Source organism: Astyanax mexicanus, chromosome 6 (assembly GCF_023375975.1).
Source record: "Astyanax mexicanus isolate ESR-SI-001 chromosome 6, AstMex3_surface, whole genome shotgun sequence".
NCBI lineage: Eukaryota > Metazoa > Chordata > Actinopteri > Characiformes > Acestrorhamphidae > Astyanax > Astyanax mexicanus.
Window position 1 is genome coordinate 53,343,455 of NC_064413.1, and position 26,661 is coordinate 53,370,115.

The 26,661-nt window shown below is 36.1% G+C and overlaps 2 protein-coding genes across 7 annotated transcripts in view; both read left to right on the forward strand.

The window, feature by feature from the left end:
- LOC103034540 (rho GTPase-activating protein 21) overlaps positions 1–21,321 on the forward strand; it is a 197,964-nt gene extending 176,643 nt beyond the window's left edge. For 4 of the 6 annotated variants that reach the window (XM_049480866.1, XM_049480865.1, XM_049480861.1 and 1 more), the window contains 7 exons: positions 120–193; positions 1,642–1,731; positions 1,814–1,939; positions 2,810–2,851; positions 3,884–3,989; positions 11,257–11,288; positions 15,374–21,321. In XM_049480866.1, coding sequence (XP_049336823.1) covers positions 120–193; positions 1,642–1,731; positions 1,814–1,939; positions 2,810–2,851; positions 3,884–3,989; positions 11,257–11,288; positions 15,374–17,062 — 2,159 coding nt within the window. In that variant the 3' untranslated portion in view covers positions 17,063–21,321. The remainder of the gene's footprint in view (positions 1–119; positions 194–1,641; positions 1,732–1,813; positions 1,940–2,809; positions 2,852–3,883; positions 3,990–11,256; positions 11,289–15,373) is intronic. The other 2 variants (XM_049480862.1, XM_049480867.1) reach the window with 1 other exon arrangement.
- A 2,493-nt stretch (positions 21,322–23,814) lies between these two features.
- Positions 23,815–26,661, forward strand: part of LOC125802538 (uncharacterized) — a 99,694-nt gene continuing 96,847 nt past the window's right edge. Inside the window, exon 1 of the mRNA XM_049480920.1 lies at positions 23,815–24,150. Coding sequence (XP_049336877.1) covers positions 23,995–24,150 — 156 coding nt within the window. The 5' untranslated portion in view covers positions 23,815–23,994. The remainder of the gene's footprint in view (positions 24,151–26,661) is intronic.

A 26,661-nucleotide genomic window follows, 5' to 3' on the forward strand; every position in this document is an offset into this window, starting at 1 on the left:
GTGTAATAAAGGCCTGAAGGAGCTGTGAGTACAGTGGGTTTAGTCTGCCACCTACTGGTCTTTACCTGCAGTTACTCTGAATCAGTCTCTGATTGGGTGTGTGTTCTGTTACTCTGTAGAAAAGTACTCCGACTTCATTGACGCCAACAGAACCGAGGATCCAGTGGAGCGACTGAAGGTGCTGAAGAGGCTGGTGAGTAAAAACACTGCAATATCAGTCAGGGCATTTTAATACTCTGTTAAATTTCATAAATAATATAATAAAAAAATTGTAGTAAAATATTACATATATATAATAGGTGATTTAGGCTGCTTGAAATGTTGTAGTGAAAAAAATATAATAATGCTATTTTCTGCCTGTAATGCATTCAAAAATAGAATTAAATAAAAAATAACAATACATTAATTCATAAATTAATATATAAAAATCAAACATTTGTATTTGTATTTTGTCTTATTTTTATTTCATATAACTCAACTTCTATCGTTTTTTTAATTATTATTCTATACACATTTTAATATACAGCATTGAAAAAATGTAGAGAGCACTTCAGTTTCTGAATCAGTTTCTCTGATTTTGCTATTTATAGGTTTATGTTTGAGTAAAATGAACATTGTTGTTTTATTCTTTAAACTACAGACAACATTTCTCCCAAATTCCAAATAAAAATATTGTTATTTAGAGCATTTATTTACAGAAAATGAGAAATGACTGAAATAACAAAAAAGATGCAGAGCTTTCAGACCTCAAATAATGCAAAGAAAACAAGTTCATATTCATAAAGAGTTTTAAGAGGTCAGAAATCAATATTTGTTGGAATAACCCTGGTGGTTTTTAATCACAGTTTTCATCATGCATCTTGGCATCATGTTCTCCTCCACCAGTCTTACACACTGCTTTTGGATAACTTTATGCTGCTTTACTCCTGGTGCAGAAATGCAAGAAGTTCAGTTTGGTGGTTTGATGGCTTGTGATCATCCATCTTCCTCTTGATTATATTCCAGAGGTTTTCAATTTGGTAAAATCAAAGAAACTCATCATTTTTAAGTGCTCTCTTATTTTTTTCCAGAGCTGTATATTTACATATATATATCTATAAATTCACTAATTATTTCTAATCAGTAAAAAAAAACTCATAACATGATGGGAAAAGGGGTTTTCTCTGCCACGTTAGCTGGGATGGTACCATGCTTTAGTTCAGTGTGCAGATTTAAAATTTTCCAGTGCAGTGGGCGGGGCTAATATGCTGTTTGATTGGCTAATAAATGTCGGTTCTGATGAATAATAGATCTCAATCTGTGTGAAGTGAAAGAATACACAAGAAAGAAGAAAAGACACCATACATTTTTTTTATATATATATTCTTTCTTTATTTAGTTTTTTATATTCAAACTAATTTTAATGTATAAAAGGAAGCATTAATAAATCTGGTTTTAGTTAAACCAAAGTTAAACTAGCTTTATTTATTCATTTTTTAATTTAGGAAAAAAAGGAATAATTGAAAGGTGCTTTATAACAACAATTAATTCTATAATTATTATTTTTATATCAAATTGAACTATATTTTAACGTATTAATGTGCACTACATATAGTGTGTTTTTGTTCGTTAATTTAAATATGAATTGCTCTTTTGTTTCAGCTTCATGAGTTGCCGGACCACCACTATGAGACCCTCAAATTCCTCTCCGCTCATCTGAAGACCGTGGCTGAGAACTCTGAGAAGAATAAGGTAAGAAGGTTTTGGTACTGCTGTTACTCTCTGCTCTGTTTCACTGTGGGTTTTTACACTCTGGGTGTTTTGTTCTGTTCAGATGGAGCCGAGGAACCTGGCCATCGTGTTTGGACCCACGCTGGTGCGAACGTCTGACGACAACATGACGCACATGGTCACACACATGCCTGACCAGTACAAGATAGTGGAGACCCTCATTCAGCACGTACGATCAGATTCAGTTTCATCCGTTACTCTGATAAACATGCAGTAAAATAAATAGTTGCTTAAATTAAATTGTTTTAGATTGCATTTTATTGTAATGTACTTTTTAATTACATAGCTAATGCAAACTGAAGTAACCAAAATATGTCTAAAACAAAAAAAAAAACTAAAAAGCAGTGTGAATATTTTATTACTAACTCCTTTGCTATTATATTATCAAAATTATATATTTTATGATTGATAAAATGTATTATTTTATCAATTTTATCAATTATTTTATTTTGTCTTAGTGCAGTGGTGTTCCTTACCTCTAACAGGTAATGGGTCAATTAGGATAATTCACTCAAAACAAACAAAAAAAAAACATATCTTTAAACTTTTTTTTAATGTTTCACTCTTTTATTACTTAAAAAAACAACAACATATAAAACCAAACAGTTTTACATAATATCAAAACATAACATTGCAATTAAGTTTATTATTATATTATTCATATGTTGATTACACTAATTAAGGCAAGCGGAAGAAGTTTCAGTGAAAAAAAATATTGAAAAACTATTTTTTCTAGATCTTCAAACTTTAAAACAGGTCAATTTGACCCATAACATAACAGGAGGGTTAATAAAGTAATAATCCTAGAAATATAATAGAGTTTAAAGCTTAATTTGCATGATAATTTGATAGAGGGTGAAGATTTACAAGCTGTGCTCTTCTCTACATTTCTTCCCTGGTTTTAATGGTCTACTAATGATAAATATAGTTAAATATAGACTATAATAATGCTTTATTGATATAACTGACTGACTGACTGAGTGCTGTATTGATTATTGATATTGCTAGTAACTCCTCTGCTTTGCTGTTTGTATCACAGTATGATTGGTTCTTCACTGAAGAGGGCGACGAGGAGCCAGTGGTGGGTATTAAACTTACTCTGCCACCTCTCTTTCTTCCTGTTATTCCATCTCTCTTTCTTTTTATTTGTGCCTTTGTTCTGTTCCGCCTCTTTTTAACTAATAACTTACATATTGTTAAACGAAATCAACCTCGAAACAATATAGAAGCTGTATTTTATTTAAATCAAGTTAAATGTGTTTTTATATGTGTAGTTGGAAAAAGAAGTTGCTAATAGATAAATAATAAATCATATACAGTTTTCCACTTTAAAGGCACACTATGCAACCCTTTCATTTTTCTTCCTTTCATACACAACGGTCATTCAAAGTGCTTTACAAATTCTATAATACAAAGGCAAGTCAAATGAAAAATTTGTAAAAAAAAAAAAAAAAAAAAAAAAAACATGTAAAAGAATGACAATAAAAAAAAATAAATAAATAAGAATAAAGCATTAATGGATTAATGGAAAATAATCACCATGATTAATGACATGATTAGAACAAAGAGCAGTCAAATTAAAAACATGTAAAAGAACATCAATTAATTGGAAATAAAAAATAAAATAAGAATAAAGCATGAATAAAACCTGATTTAAACATGATTAAAAAAAAAAATATATATATATATATGTATATATGAAGGAAAATTAAGAAAATTAATTAGAATAAAAGTATGCGAAGCTACAGAGTTTTTTAGGCTGATCTGAATTTAAATCAATGAAAATTCAAAAATCAGTGTTGCAGAATTGCAATATTCAAAAAATTAAATATCGTGTTTATTTGTTTTATTGCTGATGATTATGGCTTACAGCTAATGGAAACCCAGAAAATAAATAAATGTGATTTTTTATTATAATAATTATTTTTTAATACTATATTTTAATGCATTACGAAACAACAGTAATATTTAAAATAACCACCTTAAAAGTAGGCTGTCATGCACAGACTACACAAACACTCTACTCCTGATTCAGTTTTGTCATTTAGTGCATTTTGTTTGCTGCTGTTTCTCTTATTAATACTGACCCAATCTCCTCACATCTTCCCCTCAGACCACCGTGCAGCAGGACAGTGCAGTGGAGACTCAGCCTGTGCCTAATATTGATCACCTGCTGACCAACATCGGCCGCACGGGAACATCTCCAGGGGAAGTGTCAGGTAACCTCTGCTCTGGGATGGAGCTTCTGTGGGTCGGGGGTTAATATCTGCATTTTTAATAAAAGCAGTTTAATCATTTTGAATTCTGTGTATAGCATGTAGCTTAGCATAAAAAACATGCAGTACAGAAGCTTCTAAATGCATTAATTTAATTTAATTTAACTACATGATTGATTGCTTCTCCCACCATTTTCTTAACCATGAGTAGCAGATAAAGTGCTATGGCTCGATCAGGAGGCCTGTGTGAGTTTGAAAGGCAAACTATTGTATCAGAAATAATTTGCCTGGCTGATTTATTTCAGTGTTTTATTTTATTTTGCTGTCTTTCCTTTGCTTTTAGTTTTAGCTTTTTATGTTGTGTTCACACATAGCAGGTAAAAGTGGCACAAATTAAAATTTCACTTCAAATCAGATGTTTATTTTTGCCACTATTTTTTAATATCACCCATATCTGATATTAGTCTGAACAGATCACCTTCCTAAACTAGATGCTCATGCACTAAAGAGTAGAGCTTCACGTGAAGTTTTGGTTTCATCTTCTCCAGCATCACAGGAGCTATCAAGCAGTTCTAGTGGCTGCTGATGGGCTTATCATTGTGAGAAGTTATTCTGCCATGCCTATGTCTTCGGTTTGCATTCTAAAATGACTTTTAAGCTTTTTATTTTATTTGCCTTTAAAGTGGCCTTCTGATATTATTGGAACAGAGACATCAGTTCCACTGAACCCCTCACTCACTGCTGTTGTCCATTTTCTCCTATTCACACAGCCTTTTTTCCTTCTTGATGTAAACGTCACATGAATTATGTTCTGGCTGTTCAGACTTAAAGGAGAACTCTGGTGTAAAATGGACTTTTGTTGAAGTAAAACATGATAAAAAGTTCTTATCTTTGATGAATAGCACACCTCCGTTCTCCCACAGCGTTCAGAGATCCAGAAATTTTAACAGTTTGTCCAAACACCCTTCAGACTGGGTGACACAGGGCATAATTTACCCTGATAAATCACTTTTTCCACCGTTATCCAGCTCAAAGTAGCTCCACACCTCCTTGCTAGAATCCGGAGAGCCCTGACATTTAAAACGAGGCATTAATAACTTAAAAAGTGCACAAGAAGCTTATTAAAAAACACTGTTTACATCCCATAATGCTAGGTTCAGCTCCGAGTGCCCCCATCACTGTACTGATAATGACAGATACATACACATTATAATTCAGGCTAATTTCAGTTAACAGCTGTGCTGAACTCATCAAGAGTTAATTACTTGAATTTCTTGTCTCTTAATAAAGTGTTTGAGAGCATCAGTTAAAGTAAAGTAGTGAAGAGGTAGAGTTACAGGTATACAGTGAATAGTGAATATTTGAGTAATGTTCTAATCCAGATTATGAGAAGAAACTTTGAAAGTATCCTCAAGTGCAGTTGCAAAAAACATCAAAAAAAACGTTATGATGGTGAAACTGGCACTCATCAGGACCGCACTCATCAGAGATACCAGCCTCAGAAACTACAAGCCTACAGAGTTGGTTTGTTTAACAGTGTTTTTTTAAGTTACTACATGATTTTTTATGTGTTTCTTCATAGTCTGGATCACTTCACTATTAATTTACTATGATTGATGATTCTGGAAAGGATGAAACTGAAACTTCATGTGAAGCTTTTTGTCAGTTACACAGCACGGACTGTTCAGACAAATGACAGATATAGGTCACATTGAAAAGATAAAAAATAAACATCAGATCTGGTGCAAAAATCAGGTTTTTGGCCTCTTTTACCTGCTGTGTGAACGTAGCGTTAGTCCCGTCGTTTTTTTTTTTTTTTGGTTATCTTTTGGTAGTCTCTCCTTGTTTTTTCCTCTTTGTCTCTTCCGTCCAGTCCCCTAGTGCACGTCTTTCTCTTGCTTTCTCTGTGTCCAAACTCCGCTGGGCTGTCTCTGTCGCAATATCTGGGCATGACCTTTAATTTGATTTAAAATTTGCTCCATAAATGGAAATATAAAATAAACAGAACGTCATTAAAACTTCAGGATTTGAGCCAAAGTGAAGAGCAAGCTTGCCAAACTCTGATCCCTCTGTCTCTAGCCCCCGTGTGTCGCGTCTCCTAAGGCCTTTCCCAGCATTCACACATACTGATCTTGACCACAGGCCAGGTGGGCGGAGTCTATCACACCGTGATGTCACTGATGGACTCTATAGTGTCTGTGATGGACAGCTGGAGCTGTAGGAAGAAAGAGGACTGTTGCCCGCACTGTAGCTGTCTAATCTGCAGGAACCCTCGCTTTCTGTGAGGGGGAGAAAACAAGAGGCAAAAAAGGGGACAGAAAGACGTGAAAAAAACGAGTGCGGGGGGACGAGACGGGGTGGTTTTGTGAGCCGACCTCACTCACAGGGCAGTGCTGCTGTCTCAAAGGCTGTCCCGCTGTCTCTCGCCCCTTCCTTCCTCCTCTTTCTCTCTTTCTCTCTCTCTCTCTCTCTCTCTCTCTCTCTTTCTCTCTCTGAACGCTGGCCTGATGGAGAGACAGCATGGTAATGCCAACCGGCTCTGGACCGGCTTCACCCGCTCATGCCATCTCCGTCACCACGATATAAAAAAAATAAAACAAAATAAAAAAAGAACTGGAGGGGTGTGCAGGGGGGCTCGGCTCAGCACTGAATAAATTAAAGAATTTAAGTCTAAATTAGAGACGGTTAATAAAAAGGACAGCAGTGGGTTAAGTTTCCTGGGCTTTTCCTTGCTGCCGTTTTATTTATTTATTTATTTATTTATTAGTATTTTTTTTTTCTGTTCTATCTCTCTGTAGAGTTTAGTGCTGTTTTTTTTTTATTTTTTATTATTATTATTATTATTTTTTTTTCTTCGGTAGCTATAGCCCCTCTCTGACCCCCACCACTCTCAACACCCTGCCATGTCTTCTCTCGGTTCACTCATCACTCTCCACACTCCACAATCTGCTCATCTCTGTCTGTCTTACTGTCCCACTGTCGTCAGGAATGCACATTACACCACACTTAAACGAGACTGCAGTGTAGAGGAGAACCGGTGCTTTTAAATACTGTAAAATATCGTAAAAACAGCCGTAAAAACAGCCGCAAAGCTTATAATATACTAGTACATCTCAAAATATTACAATATCATTGAAAAGTTACTATACGTTTATTTCCTTTATTGTTGATGATTGTTGATGAAAACCTAAAAATCCACATCTCAGAAAATGAAAATATTATATAAGACCAATTGGTACTTTTAGCAGTGTGTGCCAAGTCCTGCTGGAAAATGAAATCCACATCTCCATAAAAGTTTTAAGATGAGGGAAGCATGAAGTTCTGTAAGTATTTGCGGAAAAAAACACTGCAGTGTTTTCTTTTTTAGACGTTTTTGTAGATGCATATTTCATTTTCCAGCAGGATTTGGCACACTGCCCACACTGCCAAAAGTACCAACTGGTCTTATATAATATTTACATTTTCTGAGACACTCATTTTTGGGTTTTTATTGTCTGTAAGTCATAATCATATAATCAACAATAAAAGAAATAAATGCTTAAAATAGATCACTCTGTGTTTAATACATCTTTATATAATATATGAGTTTCACATTTTTAACTCAATTACTGAAATAAAGTAAATAGTTGCATATCTGATAGCTGCTGTTTACAATGCAGGAGAGAGCCGGTAGGAAGAGCTGACCAACGGCATGTTTAAGTTAGCTTGCTAATTTAGCTTGTTTGCACTGCTGATGTAAATGTATGATTAGAATAGCAATCCAGATATACATTTCTGACTAAAATTGCTCTGCTGAAGAAAATATAAGATTAGAATAGCAATATAGAGGTACATTTATGACTAAAATTGCTCTGGTGAAGTGAATTAATGATTAGAATAGCAATGTGGAGGTAGATTTCTGACTAAAATTGCTCTGGTGAAGTGAATTAATGATTAGAATAGCAATGTGGAGGTAGATTTCTGACTAAAATTGCTCTGGTGAAGTGAATTAATGATTAGAATAGCAATGTGGAGGTAGATTTATGACTAAAATTGCTCTGGTGAAGTGAATTAATGATTAGAATAGCAATGTGGAGGTAGATTTCTGACTAAAATTGCTCTGCTGAAGTAGATTTATGATTAGAATAGCAATGTGGAGTTGGGTTTCTGACTAAAATTGCACTTCTGAAGAAAGTGTATAATTAGAATACCATTAGGGAGGTACATTTACTAAAAACAGAATAGCAGTAGGGAGGTAAATGTCTGATTAAACTGCACTTCTGAAGTAAATCTAAAATTAGAATAGCATATACTGAGATAAATGTATGACTAAAATTGCAATTTATTTAATTACTCACCTCATGTGACTAAACCCGAAGTCTCGCTACAGTTTTTTTTCTGGATTTTTGTCAGGTTTTCTTTCTCTTAAAGTGAATTATTATTTTTTATTCCATATGTTCCTTATTATTTTCTTTTTGAGGTAATTTAGTGCTTTTATTCTGGTTCTAACTTAGACTACATGTTCCGGCGATATGTAGTGAATCCCACAGTGACACTGCATGATCAGCTCCATCTCATTGGTTCTCACTGTGTGTTGTGACGTGTCGTTTGTCTCTACAGCTACACTCAGTACCATGATTTAACCTCCTCTGCTTTCATCAGAGCTTCCAGGCTCTAGCATGAAAGACTGGCTCAATTTCTTACTATAACCTGTTTCTTTGTTTCTGTTCATTTCTGTCTGAATATACAGTTCTATTGCTAAAGTCAGAGATGATCCTTCATTTGTGTAGTTTCTGGTCAAAACAGCCATAAAGCTCCTTATTGTTCAGGAGATTAGATAGAAGATGATCCACTTCAATAGTGAAGAAGTAAGTCAGTAATTAAGTGTCAAAAATAGTAAGTTAAAAGTAAGTTCAAAACAATATTTCAAAGATGCAGAGAAAAAAAGGACAACCATACAGAAGCTGGTAAAGAAACCTAAAACTCTATCTAGTCCATGTAGAATTCTATTAGTGGACAGAAGAGACTAATATTGCACTGCTGAAGTAAATATATAAGATTAAAATAGCAACACAGAGGTACATTTCTGACTAAAATTGAACTGCTGAAGTAAGTCTATGATTAGAATAGCTTATACGGAGATAAATGTATGACTACAATTGCACTGCTGAAGTAAATTTATGATAAGAATAGCTTATACAGAGATAAATGTATGACTAAAATAGCACTGCTAATGTAAATGTTAGATTTGAATAGCAATATGAAGGTAGATTTTTAAAATTGTACAGCTGAAGTAAATTTATGATTAGAGTAGCAATATTGAGATAAATATGTTGCCAATGTCAGAAATGATCCTTCATATGTGTAGTTTCTAGTCAAAACAGCCATAAAGTTCTCTATTGTCTTATTTTGCTGTTCAGTTATATAGACTACAATTAGCAATACTTTCAATAGACATTAATTTTAGGGTAAATGTTGGTCATGATGTCAGATGACAAAAATGTTACATCAAAATAATGTCTAATACTGTTACATACCTGCAGGAATTTTGTCAAAAAAGGCAAATAAACACTGTTTGTGTTTGTCTGGATATGTAAAAGGATCAATACATGTTTACAAAACAATATTTTATGTTTTTTTTTTCTGCTGAGGTTTTAACACGCTTAGTGTTCAATACATTTTTAAGTTTAAAATATTGTAATTGTAAAAGTAGGTAATGGATTGTTGATTTCAGTTCAGCTCCAATTGCGATGGTAATTGGAACTACATTTTTTTTTTTACTAGAATTGCATTGGTGAAGTAAGTTTATGATTAGTATATCAACAATAAGTGAAATGTTTGACTAAAATTGCACTTTATGATGAGAATAGCAATAATGAGGTACATTTTTTACTAAAATTGCACTGCTGAAGTAAATTTATGATAAGAATAGCGATAATGAGGTACATTTTTAGATAGATAGATACTTTATTGATCCCCGGGGGGAAATTCTTGGCACAGCTTGACTAAAATGGCACAGCTGAAGTAAATGTATGATTAGAATAGCAATAGTGAGGTACATTTTTTGACTAAAATGGCACAGCTGAAGTAAATTTATGATGAGAATAACAACAATGAGTTACAATTTGACTAAAATTGCACTGCTGAAGTAAATGTATGATTAGAATAGCAATAATGAGGTACATTTTTTACTAAAATTGCACTGCTGAAGTACATTTATGATGAGAATAGCAACAATGAGTTACAATTTTGACTAAAATTGCACTGCTGAAGTAAATGTATGATTAGAATAGCAATAATGAGGTAAATTTTTTACTAAAATTGCACTGCTGAAGTAAATTTATGATAAGAATAGCAATAATGAGGTACATTTTTTACTAAAATTGCACTGCTGAAGTACATTTATGATGAGAATAGCAACAATGAGTTACAATTTTGACTAAAATTGCACTGCTGAAGTAAATGTATGATAGGAATAGCAATAAAAGAGTACAGTTCTCCAGAAATCAGTGACCGCTATAATAAAATAATAATACAAATTAATAAAATTTGAATACTTCACTGCTGAAGTAAATTTATGATGAGAATAGCAATAATGAGGTACATTTCTGACTATAATTGCACTGCTGAGTTAAATGTATAATTAGAATAGCAAAAATTGAGTACATGTCTCCAGAAATCAATGACTGTTATAATATTATTAATGTCCTTTCAGTATATAAAAAAGTAAAATAAACAATATTGGGCTGATATGATTCAAGTCTGGTAGATATTTCATAAAAATATGAACATTGCAACAAAAGAGGTGAGATTTGCAGAACCTGCAGATTTCATGACACGTCCACCACCATGTTTAACAGATGCTAAGTTGATGAGGTAAAGGTAAACTTGTATTACTTGTATTTTAGGTCTGTTTTGACTGGAAATCATATAAATGAAGGTTTCTCTTGACCTCTGCTCTGCTCTGTATTTCAACTACAGTATATGTCATAGTTTGGGGGGGAGGAAAGGTCGCCACCTGCTGGTGGATGTGGACCTGAGTGTAACACGCTGTGCTGTAGCGCTCACTCATTCATCTGCATGCGTTTTCTCTCCATCTCTTTTCTTCTTCTGCTGTTCGCCAAACTCGTCATGCACAGTGCATCCTCATGGTGGTATTTATCTCTCCATCGCTGTCTCTACTCATGAACATGTCTCGACTCTCTGTGTGAAGAATAAATATCTAATTTTTAATCTGCTGTTGGTTTTGTTCACTTCCTCACGCTCTCTTTCTCTCTCTTTTTCTCCACAGATTCACCCACTAGTGATTCAGCTAAGTCTAAGGTGAGTTCCAGTCTGGACCAGAAGCTCTCTCTGACTCTAGTGACCCACAGTGGGGTGAGTTAGACAACACTGAGCCCACCCTCCCCCACCCTGATCTATCCCTCCCACCAGTCTGCAGCAGCTTAGACAGAAGGATCAGAGGACACTACAGGCCAAAAGTTTGGACACACCTTCTCTTTTTCATTGCGTTTTCTTAATTTTCATGACTGTTTACATTGTAGATTCTCACGGAAGGCGTCAGAACTATGAATGAACACATGTGGATAGGCCTGTCATGATAAAAATTTTTTGCAAACATATATATATATGATATTTTGTCCCAGAAATTATTGCGATCAACGATATTGTTGTTCATTTTTAGACCTCTAATTTGGCACTAATAAAAGAGTAACATAATATTGTAACAAATGAATGAACCCTATTTTTGAAACTGAAAAGTTCCAGCTTGATGAAAAGTCATTTATAGTAGGTTCTTTAGTGTGTACTATAGGGGTGTCACAATTTCAATATTTTATCGAAATCGATCGAAATGATGTCATGGTCTCGAGCCTCGAAGTTAAAAAGATGATCGATGATCTCTCCTGCTTAGCTAATGGTGCAAATGGTTCAGCACACTGTAGCTGAAAGAGCAGCTCTTTCTCCAGAGAATGTGGAAATTCTCATCTTCTTAAATAAAAACTTTAAAATATAAAAAATAACAGTTGTTTTGTCTAGCCTCAAATATGTTAATAGTTTTGGTACCTTAAGGAGCATCTTTCTCTCAGATAAAGTTAATAATATATCTTTATTAAAGAAAAAAACTTCTCATTCTCAGGGACCGAGTCTTATTTTTCATGTTTAACTGTTAGAGTAGGATAGAGTTCAGTTTGTTAAGGCTCTAATTGTTCTATTGTTTTGTACATGACTGTTCCTGTATTTTTTTATTATTTATTTTGTTATGTTGCACATTGCTGTTTTAATAGTGCACACTGCTGCTACCCAAAAAAGCCACTAGATAGCATTACATATATATCTTAATTAAACTATTTAAATGTGACCATTAGTGCCTAATGTGGTGTATTACAGATCACTTGTATCACTTTGCATCACTTATATCAAGCCCACCTTTTGAAATAAGATATTGTAAATTTGATTAATCAAACCAATGACTGACCATAGACTAATCTAAAACTGGCATAGGCCTCTCTGCTGTAAAAAAAAAAGAAAAAAGAAAATCGAGAGTCGAATCGAATCCCTAATATCGGAAATAAAATTTATTTTTTAGGATTTAGAGAATCGTGACACTCCTAGTGGACTATGTATACAAACACATTGCAAAGTGTGGAGGTAGAGGACCTGCAGCCCCGGTCTGTCCCAGCTGGCACGCGTTGAACCAGCATAAAGACCCTGCCTCAACCTTTACTCGAGAGAAACGCTGATGGTGAGAGGAAGACTGAGGCAATACGAACCTAAGAGACACTAAAGTTAAGCAACTAGAGGCGCACTGGGCCGTTACTATGTTTTTTTAAGTTTGTTTTGATGCCAAAGCGCGTCAGAGCACACCTACCTCTTAAAGGGGATGGCAACTGACACGCTGATTGGTTTATTTCAAGTTATGCCCAAAATTAACCACACCCATGATTAATTAAGAGAATTAGTACATGCCTTTTGCACGTTTTTAGCACAAAGTGTGGAGGCAGGGGACTTGCAGCCCCGGTCTGTCCCAGCTGGCACGCGTTGGACCAGCATAAAGACCCTGCCTCAGCCTTTACTCGAGAGATACGATGATGGTGAGAGGAAGACTGAGGCAATAACTAAGAGCCTAAGAGAAACTAAAACAAAAAAACTAGAGGCGCACTGGATCGTTTAAATGTTTCTTTAAGTTTGTTTTGGGTGTTAATAAAGGGCATTGTTCCTAATAAATGTGTAGCCATGCCCACAGTCACAATATATGTATGTGCATTTTGTAAGTGCAAACACAAAGGGCGATATCACAATTATTATAATGATTGAGGTCATGTCCATTTGTTGAACGATACGTCGATAATGTAGTTATTGTGACAGGCCTACAGGACATGTGGAGTTTTATGTACTTAACAAAAAAAAAGTGAAATAACTAAAAAAAAAAACATGTTTTATATTCTAGTTTCTTCAAAATAGCCCCCCTTTGCTCTGATTACTGCTTTGCACACTCTTGGCATCATTCTCTCAATGAGCTTCCCAAAGAGGTGGTCACCTGAAATGAAAAGTTTTCCAGCAGTCTTGAAGGAAGGAGTTCCCAGAGGTGTTTATTAGCACTTGTTGCTCCTTTGCCTTCTTCACTCTGTGCTCCAGCTCACCCCAAACCATCTGGATTGGGTTCAGGTCCGGTGACTGTGGAGGTTCAGCTCATTTATTGTTAAGTACATAAAACTCCACATGTGTTCATTCATAGTTTTGATGCTTCAGTGAGAATCTACAATGTAAAATGAAGAAAACGCATTGAAAAAGAGAAGGTGTGTCCAAACTTTTGGCCTGTACTGTATATTTAAATACTGAAGATGCTTCTTTTTGTCATGTTTGGTAATAATCCAGCATGTGTGCTGAGCTTCGCCCTGATTTATCCTGTGTTCATATGCCAAACATGCACTGGTACCATGAGATGGTGATTTTTGGTGTAGGGGGACATTAAAATGCCCTCTAAAGCGACATATTGTATAGCGTTTAACAATAAATATCATTAAAATGATAGCATTTGCTATCTTACACCCCGACAACAGCCTATTTTCTCGCCTTGTGCCCGTGCCGTTAAAATAGCATCGTTTAGAGTTTAGTAATATATCTACACTGATGGGTGTGGTGGTCTGGAAGAGAGGTGTGTTCAGATACATTGCTGGCGTGTTTCTATATATTTTGGTGTTGGAAAACACAGGAGTTCCACTGACTGATTAAAATCCTGACAACAGTCAACAGTCAGAGTCCATTCCTATAGGTGCACATAGACACACTGTCTTTTAGCTCAGCAATAAACAGAATAAAGAATAAAATAACATTACTGTTCCCTTAAATGAGCTGCTGGTACGCACAAAGCGCCGCGCTGTTAAGAAACGAACGCGCCAAAGTCAGAGCTCACCTGATTCTTAAAGGGAATGACAACTGACACACAGATTGGTTTATTTCATGTTATGTCCAAAACACACCCATGATTAATTAGGAGTCTAGTCATGCGAGGTGTAAGTCCAAGCGTTAACTCTTAAGCTGATGGTTTGAGATCCTCCTTCTTCATTATTCTATCCAATTTGTGTAATGTACAGTCTCAAGCCATGCTGCCACCACCATGCTTAACAGTTGGTTACAGTGTTCTTGCAAGTGTACAACTGTGATCGCAAAAAGAAGTACAGGGTTAACATTTTTTTATCAATAATAAATTATATTTAATAGTGTCTAAACGACAAACAACGAATCAGAAGTAAAAACCTAGATTTCAAGGAGACGGTTATACATAAGCAGGTGTTAAAAAATACCTATTTACTCAAGAATGCTCAATAAATAACATTAAATGACATTATAATGTCCCCTATTCTAAAAACTGGAGAACCATTTTTTTTGACCAATCAAATCAGCGCAAAGGGCAGAATATTCTGTGCATTTATTATTATTTATTTTTTAGTAGACAGTATTATTATTCTGAGCTGCTTGCAAAACATGCAAGTGATGCATTGTCGTCCCTGCACCAGCCTACTGTATCTACTGTATACCGCTATCATCTTCAGCCTCGCCAGCTTTACCCCTTTGCTCCTTCTGCCCCTGCTCCTTGCTGCTGCTCTTGCTTCTGCTGGTGGTGGAGGTGTTGGCAGTGTGCTTTATGAGCTGTGCCTCCATCTCTGAGGCTCTTTTTCTTCTTGACTCTGTCTGATTTCAGAGCAGCAGGCGTGGGGCTGCAGTTCCACCTGCCTGGCCGGCGGTTAGGCTTTCGGTTTACTGCTCTTACTGATAGTGTAGCGCTCAGTACTGCGAAACAGTATTGTGAATTAACTGGTTTTTATTTTTGTTCTCTATATTTCTCTCTCTCCATTTCTCCCATTTCTTTCTCTTTCTCTCTTTCTCTCTCTTGTTCTTCCTCTCAGCAGGGCTCCTTGGGGTCGGGCAAGGATCCATGCAGTCGAGAGCTGGTCTCCTCCATCTTTGCTGCGGCCAATCGCAAACGAAAGAAGCACAAGGAAAAACTGCAGCCTAGCAGCTCTGACGATGACCTGGATGCCGTCTTTTCTAAGAAAGAGCTACCTGTCCAGGGTCAGGAAGCTGCCGAAGGAGACGGCAGTCCCGTACCGGCTGGAGCAAAGCACCGTGGGAACGAAGAAGCAGCGACGACGACGACACCCAAGAGCCAAAAAGAGTACAGGAACTCTTTCTTCATGAGAGACAAGTCTTTGTCAACCTCTTCGAAATACTCCTCCTCCACCTCGCCCAACCTCACCTGCCGAACGGTGTCTCTTCCTAAAGGCTCCCTGTCCGACACGCCCTCCCAGGTCGACGAGGCTACCTCAGACTTGGGTACCATGAGCTCTGGAGCCTCGGTCCCCAGAAGCAGGCCTAGGAGATGGGGTACAGCAACGCCCTCAGCTATGGAGCTTTCTCCAGCAGGGCCTACAGGAGCTTCAGCCACTGCAGAAGTGAGCTCCATCACGTCGGATTACTCCACTACGTCCTCCAACACCTTCCTGACGGGAGCAGAGTCGAGCGCACTCAGTCCAGAAGTGCAGTCGATGACCGAGAGCCGGGCTGGAGACGAAGCCGACGACGAACGAAGCGAGCTGATCAGCGAGGGGCGACCGATGGAGACCGACAGCGAGAGCGACTTCCCTGTTTACACCAGTCGAGATGGAGCGACCCCTTCTGGTTTGGAATTGTCGCATGCCTTATTTACCACGCCTTGCAAAACAGACCCTTCTACAGCCAGGGAGAAACCAGACTGTCGCCGGCTGCTGCCATCTCATAGGCTGATTGAGTGCGACTCACTCTCTAGGAGACGGTCCTTGAGGCAAAAGACAGACAGCGAGTCGTCCGTGGAAGGTGCCGGAGCTGGAGCTGGAACCAGTGCTGGAACCAGCACTCAAGGAGTTACCCGAAGTGAACCAAACCGTTTGTCTCGTGTCTTGGAAGCCATGAAGAAAGGTCGCTCTACTGGAAGCCTGAGCTCGTCCTCGTCACGCAGCGAATCAGATCGAACTGAGACGACGCCCAGACGTCTCAAGATCACAGAGAGGCTCAAGTGCAGACTACGCCTTTCCGCCGACGACATGTTCGGAATCGGGGATCGAAAGAACCGCACGCCGGAGGAGTCCAAGAAGAAGAACATCCGCCGACGGCACACCATGGGTGGGCAGAGGGATTTTGGAGAGTTGGCGGTTATTAATGACTGGAGGGAGCAGGGTGGGGGCGACCAGGGTGCGGAACTGCCCGTCAGCGACCGGCTTAAACCACAGGAAGTCTCTTTTCGAGACTGGTTAGCTGGTGAGCGCTGGAAGGCTGGGGGTTCCCGCAGGGCTAGCAAAGAAGCAGAGCGGCTTGTGGTGTCATCAGGTCCTGAGGTCATCAGGTCCGGGGCTGGAGAGGAGTTAAGTCATCACGGTTCTAGCTCGGTTCTTCTGGTTTCCAGTCCGAGTCCCCAGAGTCCACAGTCCAGCACAGAGCAGGTGAACGGGGGAGGACCACAGGGCAAGAGCAAAGCCAGCCTGAACTCCGGCGCTGACTCGCATCCGCACAAACTCTCCGGAGCTCAAGTGGTCCGTTCCCGATTCTACCAGTGTCTATGAAACGACAGCAGTTACCTATCTGCCTGTCAGTGTGTGAGTGGATGTGAGTGAATGGAATGGTTTATGAATGGAATTCTGTAAGTTTTTAGCATTTTTCCTTGCTCTAAAACACCCGATCCAGATAATTTGCTCATTATCAACCCCTTCCTGAGGAGAAGTGGGCGTGTCCAAGCAGGAAAATCACAAAGGATAGTGTTAGCTTAGAGCGGGGCACAACCTAAAACATATTGGATGTCAAAAAACAGATTAAAAATCGTTTTATACAAATAATTCAAACAAATTTCCAGCTACTAACATTTATAGCCTTTCCCATCGTCGCAATTTACTGTACCAAACTTGAGGGGGCGCTATAATAGTCACTGCAACAGTCTGTTAAATCCATACAGACAGTAATTAATTAATTAATTAATTCAATACAGTTCTAAAGTGTTTAATTCAGGCCAGTTTTTTAAACATGGAAAAGTGACATGGAAAGTGAAAAGAGACTGCTATTTTACACCGCAAAAAATGATTTAGGAAAAAACAGACAATATCTGTTAAGCCTGTGAGGACAAACATCTAAACAATTATTATTTATTTATTAATTCATTGTAATTCAGTTAATTTATTGATTTCCACTGCATGCTATGTGCCCTACAGGTCTCTACTTGGAAATGCACCATTAGTTACAGTAACAGTGTGCATAATACTACCACCACCATGTTTAAAAGCTTTTAATGTTTCTAGCTACTAATATTATTCAAAAACAATTCAGCCCAAAGCAGTCTTTCCAAGCAGGCCAGTTATCCAAATTCTTGTGTCAAGTTAAATGTAATTAATAAAAAGAAGAACAGCCAATACCAGTATCAATATCAGTCACACTCAATTAGATTTTATTATTATTAATATAATCTATGGTACATTCCTGTTAAACGTGTGAAAAAAACATCCAAAATTCTAATTATTTATTGATAAATATTGATTTCAACTCAATGCTACCTTCACAACTGGTCTCTGTACTTAGAAATGCACCATTAGTTACAGTAACAGTGTGTATGTAACTACCACCACCATGTGTAAAAGGCTGTACTTCAGCCTGTCTAGCTCTCATCTGCTTCCAAACTGTGCTCTAATATGCCACTAAGTGGAGATTCAGATAATATAGAAGTGAATTCTGAACATGTTTGGGTTAGGTTGTGTCCCGCTCTATGTCCTATGTCCCTATATCCCAGGACTGGGGTTCAGAACCCCTTGCTGTAGAGAAAGTACAGTTGTGAAAGTTTGTATGTGTACATATAATGGATGGATCATGTGTAAGAGTAATGGATGTAGGGGTGGGTGATATGTTAAAAAATGATATATCACAATATTAAAAGAAGATATTCTGACTATACACAATGCTCTAGTAGTGGCAGATTCTCAAACAGGATTAATAATACTCTTTTTAAATAAAATATGCAATTGGGTACAGTTATTTAACTAGAGTTCTGCACCTTTTAGTGCATTCTTTGCTCCCCAAACACCTGATCCAGGTAATTAGCTCCTTATCAGCCCATTATTGAGACATGCTGCCCAAACTGCATCATAAACTTATGATTATGAGTTATGATTATTGAATTGATTACATTTTTTATGAGCCCCAACTATTGTTAAGTTATTAACACTCTATAGCATGTATTTATATATGTTGGGTCTAACTGCATATTGTTGCCCTGAGGCAAGACATTACAAAGAAATCACTGTTTTAGTAAATAAAAGACAAAAAAATAGCCAAATATGACAAATGTTAATAAATAAATAAATAAATAAACATTAAAGGACAGTGTAATAATTCCAAATGTGTTTTGTTGCCTGAGGGCATCAACACCAAATCTAAAAACTGTATAAATTATATATATTTTTACTTTAAATGGTTGAATTTTAGTTATTTATAACAGCATAAACACTGCAGTTGTCTATTTTTAGTGGGTTAATAAAAAAATAAAAGACACATAAGTACACATAAATTCTACCAATAGATTTAACAGAATAAAAACAGAATTGGCTCTTTGTTTAAAAAAAAGTAAGAAACTCATGATATACATTGTAATTTATACATATAGTATATTGTAGTGTAAAAGGTGAACGTGAAGAAAAAGTGAACTTGAAGGCAGCATTAACAAGTGGGTGTGTTAACGCAGGGGAAGCAATAAAATGTGCAAAAAAAATGAGCGGTTGAGAAATACTAAAAGAAATACTAAAAAATACTAAAATAAAATAATAATATTGTCGCTGTCCAGTGAAAAACTATCGATTTTTAGTTTTTTTAACATACTTTTAACAAACAAGCTGTGTCTTACTCTGTATCAGAATTTCTTAATGAATGGACCAATAGAAATTGTTTAAAATGACCTAAAATTAACTCACTCAATTTTTTAATTGACTTCCATTAAAAAAGTTCAGAAGGTTTAATCTCTTTTTCATGCAAAGTTGCTGTTTTGCAGATACTGCACAAGTTTTTCACATGTTGAACAGCGCCAGTATACATTGTGTATCAAAGTAATAATTAATTTATTACAATTTATTACGGAAAATATTGCCATATTTCCCACCCCTAATTGAATGAGAAAAACAGTTAAGAATTGAATGAATGTTAGAGCTACAGTTACTGCACAATATTTCTTTTATTTTATTATATATTTTTTTGGTATTCTTTTTTTCTTTTAATTCATTTCCCCCTCCCCCCCGCCCTCCCTTTTTTAAAACAAAGTATAAATGTATAAATATAAATATATATACATAAATATATACATACATGTATAAATATATAAATGGAAATATATGATATAAATATGTATATATCTTTATATGTGTATAGGCTCGTACAGAGTAAAATTGAAAACTGGAGTTATACATGGAGATGAGTGTGTGTATCGAGAGTGTGTCTGTGTGAGAGTGTTTTTTTTTTTTTTTTTTAACAGACAGTACTGGAATATACAGATACAGTGATATCGATACCCCAGTAATATGAAGGCACTCCAGTGTGTGTTTATTATCTGATGATGTTTACCTTCACTTCTCTCGACTGGCGGGAGGGCGGAGCTCTCTCCTGTCTCGGACTTCGGCTGCAGCTTCCGAATGACGTGATGAATAACGGACTTACTGAAGAACACTAACTTTTACGAGGAAAAAACAAAGAAACTAAGAAAAGACTCTTCTTCCCGCTACTCTTATATGAAGAATGTACTATATGCTTGCTGTGCTGTCGTACTAACATACAGGTAGATGCTCGTCAAACAAGAGAAAAATAATACATACGAAAAATGTACATATTTTAGTTTTTATTCAAGTTTCTGTATGTGTTTTTTTTTTTTTTTTTTTTTACGGTTATTCCGAAGTGAAGTCCGTTCTCGGGCTCGTTGTTCTGCGCTGTGTGCTGTGGGAATCTCTTTTTCGCAGTGCGTCCCAACAGCCAGACCTTACAAAAAAAACGTTAAAAAATCGTACAAATCGAGAATAATAAAGTCTGAAGTCGGTTTATATTTCTATTATACAGAATCATGATCGTGAAGATGTCGGTACCACGATTAAAAGTAAAATAAAAAAAAATTAAAACTGTCAAAACGTCATATTCTGCGTAACTGGAGAGTACAGCATGGCTGTGATTAGAGACGTTTATCTTCATCATTGTTCACATATGGAGCCGTATTTGCTTATATGAAGTGCCTCGTCGTTCAGCCGATCTTGGAAAACTGGAAATGGATTGAGGAAGAGGGGAAAAATATGTCAATATGTTCGAAAAAAAAGGACTGAAGGACCGGATCTCATCATTGAGCCTCCATTACATTTTTTTATTATAAAATATACCATTTTTATACATAAAACAAACCGAAAAACAAACAAAAGACAATGCAACCCAGAAACCGTGCTTCCATCACTACTCAAGCCTTCCAGTCTTACAGTAAATCCCTCGACGTTCAGTGGGTCAGATTTGTATTTCATGTTTTTACACTCTTTACAGACTTCCTGAACCTACAGAAACGATAAATTAAGTGTAAATATATTTTTTCAGTTGTTTTCTGTCCTTTTTTTTAGTTTGTTTTTAGTTCATCTTGTTCGTTTAATCCCTTTTCGGTCCAAAGCTGAAGTGATTGACCAGTGCAGAGACAGGCTGGGACAGAGTGTGCATGACGCCATGCTGAACATGTTCTTGAAGCAGGATCCATCTCGCCTGTTTCACAAAAACCAAATGCAAAACAGAAAAAAAAAAGACACTGGAAATAAAAATCATCTTTTTATGAGCTCGTTGTGTTTCCTTTATTGTGTCCTTAATAATACAGGTGCTATTGTTTAAATTGTCTAATGTTTAAATACAGCCCTGGAAAAGAATAAGAGAGCAGGAGGAAGATGGATGATCACAAGCCATCAACAGGAGTGGCAAAGAGTTATCCAAAATCAGTGTGTAAGACTGGTGGAGGAGAACGTGCCAAGATGATTAAAAACCAGGTTTATTCCACCAAATATTGATTTCTGAACTCTTAAAACTTTATGAATATGAACTTTAACTTTTTTGTTATTTCAGCCATTTCTCATTTTCTGCAAATAAACGCTCTAAATGACTCTAATATTTGTATTTGGATTATGGGAGAAATGTTGTCTGTAGTTTATAAAATAAAACAACAATGTTCATTTTACTCAAACATAAACCTATAAATAGCAAAAAAGTGAAGTAGTTTCTTAATTTTTACCAGAGCTGTATGTGTGTAGATCCACTTACGATTTTCTACTGGGTGCAAAATGAGGTAACTCTTTATAATAAGTGTCATAATAAAAGTCTCCACCTGGATTTAAGTAAGTAAGTGATGTGACGTTGATGCTGCAGTTGGTCTGCAGGTTTAGGTTCAGCAACAGTATGTGCTGAAAGAATGAGGTCAGCTGACTACCTGAATATACTGAATACAGACCAGCTTATTCTATTAATGGAATGGCCATATTCCAAGATGTATAGTAGTATATGCTGATATTTAGTGTACTAACCTCCCTAACTCGCACTATTTATATTAGTTTACCGTATATACCTTATAGTATTAGTGTTTAGTGTACAATTGAGACACAGCCTCTGCTGTTATTTAGTGTACTAACCAGCCAAACCCACACTATTAATATTAAAGTATGGTATATACTTTAAAGTGTGCAGTTTGCAATTGAGACACAGCCTATGCTGTTATTTAGTGTAATGTCCTGCCAAACCCACACTATTAAGGTTAGTGTATAGTATTAGTGTTTACTATGCAATTGGGCATGGCCTTTGCTGTTATTAGGTGTACTTACCTGCCAGACCTGCACTATTAATATTATTATACAGTATATACTTAATATTATTAGTGTTTAGTATGCAATTGGGACACACGCTAATAATAAGTGTACTGTATCTAGTGTACTAACTTGCCAAACCCACAATATTAAGAATAATATACAGTATATATACACAATTGGGACACATCCTACGCTGATATTTAATGTACTATTCTCCCAAACCCACACTATTAAATTTAGTACATAGTATTAGTGTTTAGTACGCATTTGGGACACAGCCTATGCTAATATTTAGTGTCTTAACTTGCAAAACCCACACTTTTAAAATTACTTTATATTTTAAACCTTATAGTAGTAGTGTTAAGTATGCAATTGGGACACAACCTATTGTAATATTTAGTGTACTAACCTGCCAAAAACATGCATTAATGGGAATCATAATATTAATATAAAAAAAGTTAATATTATATAACTTATGTTAATATATAGTAAGCAATTGGGACACAGCCTATGCTCATATTTAGTGGACTAGCCTGCCAAACCTGCATTATTAATATTAGAATATGGTATATAGTTTAAAGTGTATAGTGTGTACTATGCAATTGGGACACAGTCCATGCTCATATTTAGTGTACTAGCCTGCCAAACCTGCATTATTAATATTAGAATATGGTATATAGTTTAAAGTGTATAGTGTGTACTATGCAATTGGGACACAGTCCATGCTCATATTTAGTGTACTAGCCTGCCAAACCTGCATTATTATTATTATTAGAATATGGTATATAGTTTAATGTTAGTGTGTACTATGCAATTGGGACACAGCCTATGCTAATATTTAGTGTACTAGCCTGCCAAACCTGCATTATTATTATTATTAGAATATGGTATATAGTTTAATGTTAGTGTATTCTATGCAAATGGAACACATTCTATGTAAATATTTAGTGTTCTAGCCTGCCAAACCTGCATTATTAATATTAAAATATGGTATATAGTTTAAAATTAGTGTGTACTATGCAATTGGGACACAGCCCATGCTCATATTTAGTGTACTAGCCTGCCAAACCTGCTGCATTATTAATATTAGAATATGGTATATAGTTTAAAGTGTATAGTGTGTACTGTGAATTTGGGACACAGCCTATGTAAATATTTAGTGTACTAGCCTGCCAAACCTGCTTTAATAATATTAAAATATGGTATATAGTTTAAAGTGTATAGTGTGTACTATGCAATTGGGACACAGCCTATGTAAATATTTAGTGTACTTACCTCCCAAACTCACACTAATAATATTAGAATATTGTGTATACTTTAGAGTGTGTAGTGCGTGGTACGCAATTGGGACACAGCCTCAGTAAAGCTGAAGCGGCTCGTGAATCAGTGAATCGATTCCCCATTAAAAAGCGCTGTTCTAAAGAGTCGTTTGGCTGCGCGTGCTGAATGCGTGGTGGTGATTGGATCCTCACAGCTGACGCGCATTTAGCAGCGAGGCTGCACGCGCACCTGGCAACCGGAGGGCGGAGACAGCGCGCGCTCCCCCGAGGAGCCCGAAGTTTCCGTGCAGCGCGAGGCGCGGGTCCGCAGCGCGAGCCGGGCTGTGAGCGTGCTGCAGGTGTGAGGTTCTGCAGGAGGAGAGGAGTGTGTGGAAGGAGATGGAGAAGAGGAAGGACGCTGAGGAAGAGGAGGAGGAGGACAGTGGGGATGAAGAGCAGCTGCAGCGCGTGCACCGCTCCCCCGAGCTTTACATAGTGTCCAAGTTCAGCCTGGCGGCTTATCTGATCTGCTGGACCCTCCTCACACTGCTGCAGGTCAGTCCACACACACATTTACAATGTTCTTAAAGATAAAATAACTTTAATAATATATTATATCAACTTTAAACACTCAGTACAAACAGAACAGTCTGTTTTACAAACAACTATAGCTAACCTATGGTGAATTTATACATATTTATATAAAGCTCTGAAAAAACTAATAAGAGACAACTTAAAAATGATGAGTTTCTTTGATTTTACCAAATTAAAAACCTCTGGAATATAATCAAGAGGAAGATGGATGATCACAAGCCATCAAACCACCAAACTGAACTGCTTGAATTTTTGCACCAGGAGTAAAGCAACATAAGGTTATCCAAAAGCAGTGTGTAAGACTGGTGGAGGAGAACATGATGCCAAGATGCATGAAAAAAATGTGATTAAAAAACAAGGTTATTCCACCAAATATTGTATATTTCAGAACTTTTAAAACTCTTAAAAATATGAACTTGTTTTCTTTGCATTATTTGGGGTCTGAAAGCTCTGCATCTTTTTTTGTTATTTTTTGTTACAGTAGTTTATAGAATAAAACAACAATGTTCATTTTTACTTAAACATAAACTTATAAATAGTAAAATCAGAGAAACTGATTCAGAAACTGAAGTGCTCTCTCAATCTTGTATTAAATTAAGTATTTAAATCAACATGTACATGATTTAAAGAAGAAATCTGGTGTGAGATGGACTTGGGTTGTATTGAAACATGATAAAGGGTACAAACTTTTGTCAAAAATCCCCAGCAATCCGAAATACAGCACTTTTAGACAATGCTCTCAACAGGCTACAATGCTCTTAACTACACTACTAGCAATAGGGGCATAGCAATAATTTGCCCAGGCAAAGAAATTGTTATTTGTACACCATTAACAAACTCAAAGTAGCTCCAAATTTATTGGTAGGGTTTAGAGGGCCATGACTTTTAAAATGAGGTATTGAGAGCTTTAAAAACCTTGTTTCCAAATGTGAGAAATTTATTGTGTTTCTGCACAAAATAGGAGTAAAAGTTCAGGTGTACAATCTCAAAATCCTCTCAGGGCACCAGGCCTGCTTCACATAAACAGTGTACTCTTTGATTTCTTAGATCCGATTAAAGCAATTAAAGGATTTCCTGAAATTCTGACCTGGATTTACACTCAGTAATTATTTTATTCACAGCATAAACAAGCTAAATCTGATTTTTCTTTATTTTTCTAAATGTGCGCAGACTGAACCAGATTATAATTCACTTTCTCTATCAGTGTATTTTGATTTTCAGTTTTCATTAAGGTTTATTAATGATGAACATTAGTAATGAAGATGAATATGGACAGAACACCACAGCAACCAACTTCCACACCATAGCAACCACTTAACCCTGCGTTTACACTGGCAGAAGACAGACTTCCTATGGGAAATTTCCTATGATTTCCTATGAGAAAATGTGATTTTTAGCCGCAACAAAGCGACATAGAGACAAACGGGATTCTCAGCTTTATGCAAATTAATTATGACATAGTAAAGCGGCATTGTGCACCCATTGGCCAAACTGATCATTCTTCTGACCAATCACTCTGTGAACATTTGAATAAACGGTTCTGAACACAACAGAGGATTATAACAGCTGATTTCTCATTTCCTGTTTTATATGATTCGTATTTGCTCAAATTCAGGACAGTTTGAGGAGAAATTAAGTATGACTGTCCATTTGTTTTTTAATCATAATTTGAATTAATCTGCTCTTTTGTGAGGATTTTTTTTTGTAATACTTATATTGGCTGGGAATATTCATATAAAATTGTGCTTAATAACAATAAAAAAGTAAAAAATAAAATTTATTTTTAATATTTATGATATTTGTCTATTTATTAGTATTTACTTATACTTATTAGTATTACTACACTGAAAAAAAATGTGGAGTAGGATTTACTTGAAAAAAAAAAACATAGGGAAGTTTTTTCACGTAAAAAAAAGCAATTTACTCAAAATTCTCTGTGTATTTAACTACATATATTTCAGTAAATGTTACTTTGCAAACCCTTTATTCAATTAGATTTTACTCAGTGTGTCAGTGTATTTTAGCCCCACATTTTCCCGTGGCTTTTATTCTTTTATTAATAGTAATAGTAATAATTTTAAAATTCAAATACAAATATTTTATTTATTGTAGTATTAATTTCTGTAGGTGTTAATACACGGCATAAAAAAAAAGATTTAAAGAAACACACTGTACAACAGGTTTTTATAACAACTGTTTATAACAATTGTTTTTATTATTTGCCCCATTAAAGTAATGCATCTTCATTTTTCATAGTACAATTGGGCATAGTACAATTAACAAGATAAGGGATCAAGAAATATCTGTATCTATTTGTAGAAATAACTTAATATTCATTCTTTTCTGAGGTCATTAAGAAGGTTATTTTTTTATCAAATTTGAGAGGGAGTTACAAACTTGCTTGCTGCAACTTCCTGTCTTTAAACTGATTTCAACATAAAAGTCTGACTAACCATTAATATTGTCATAATA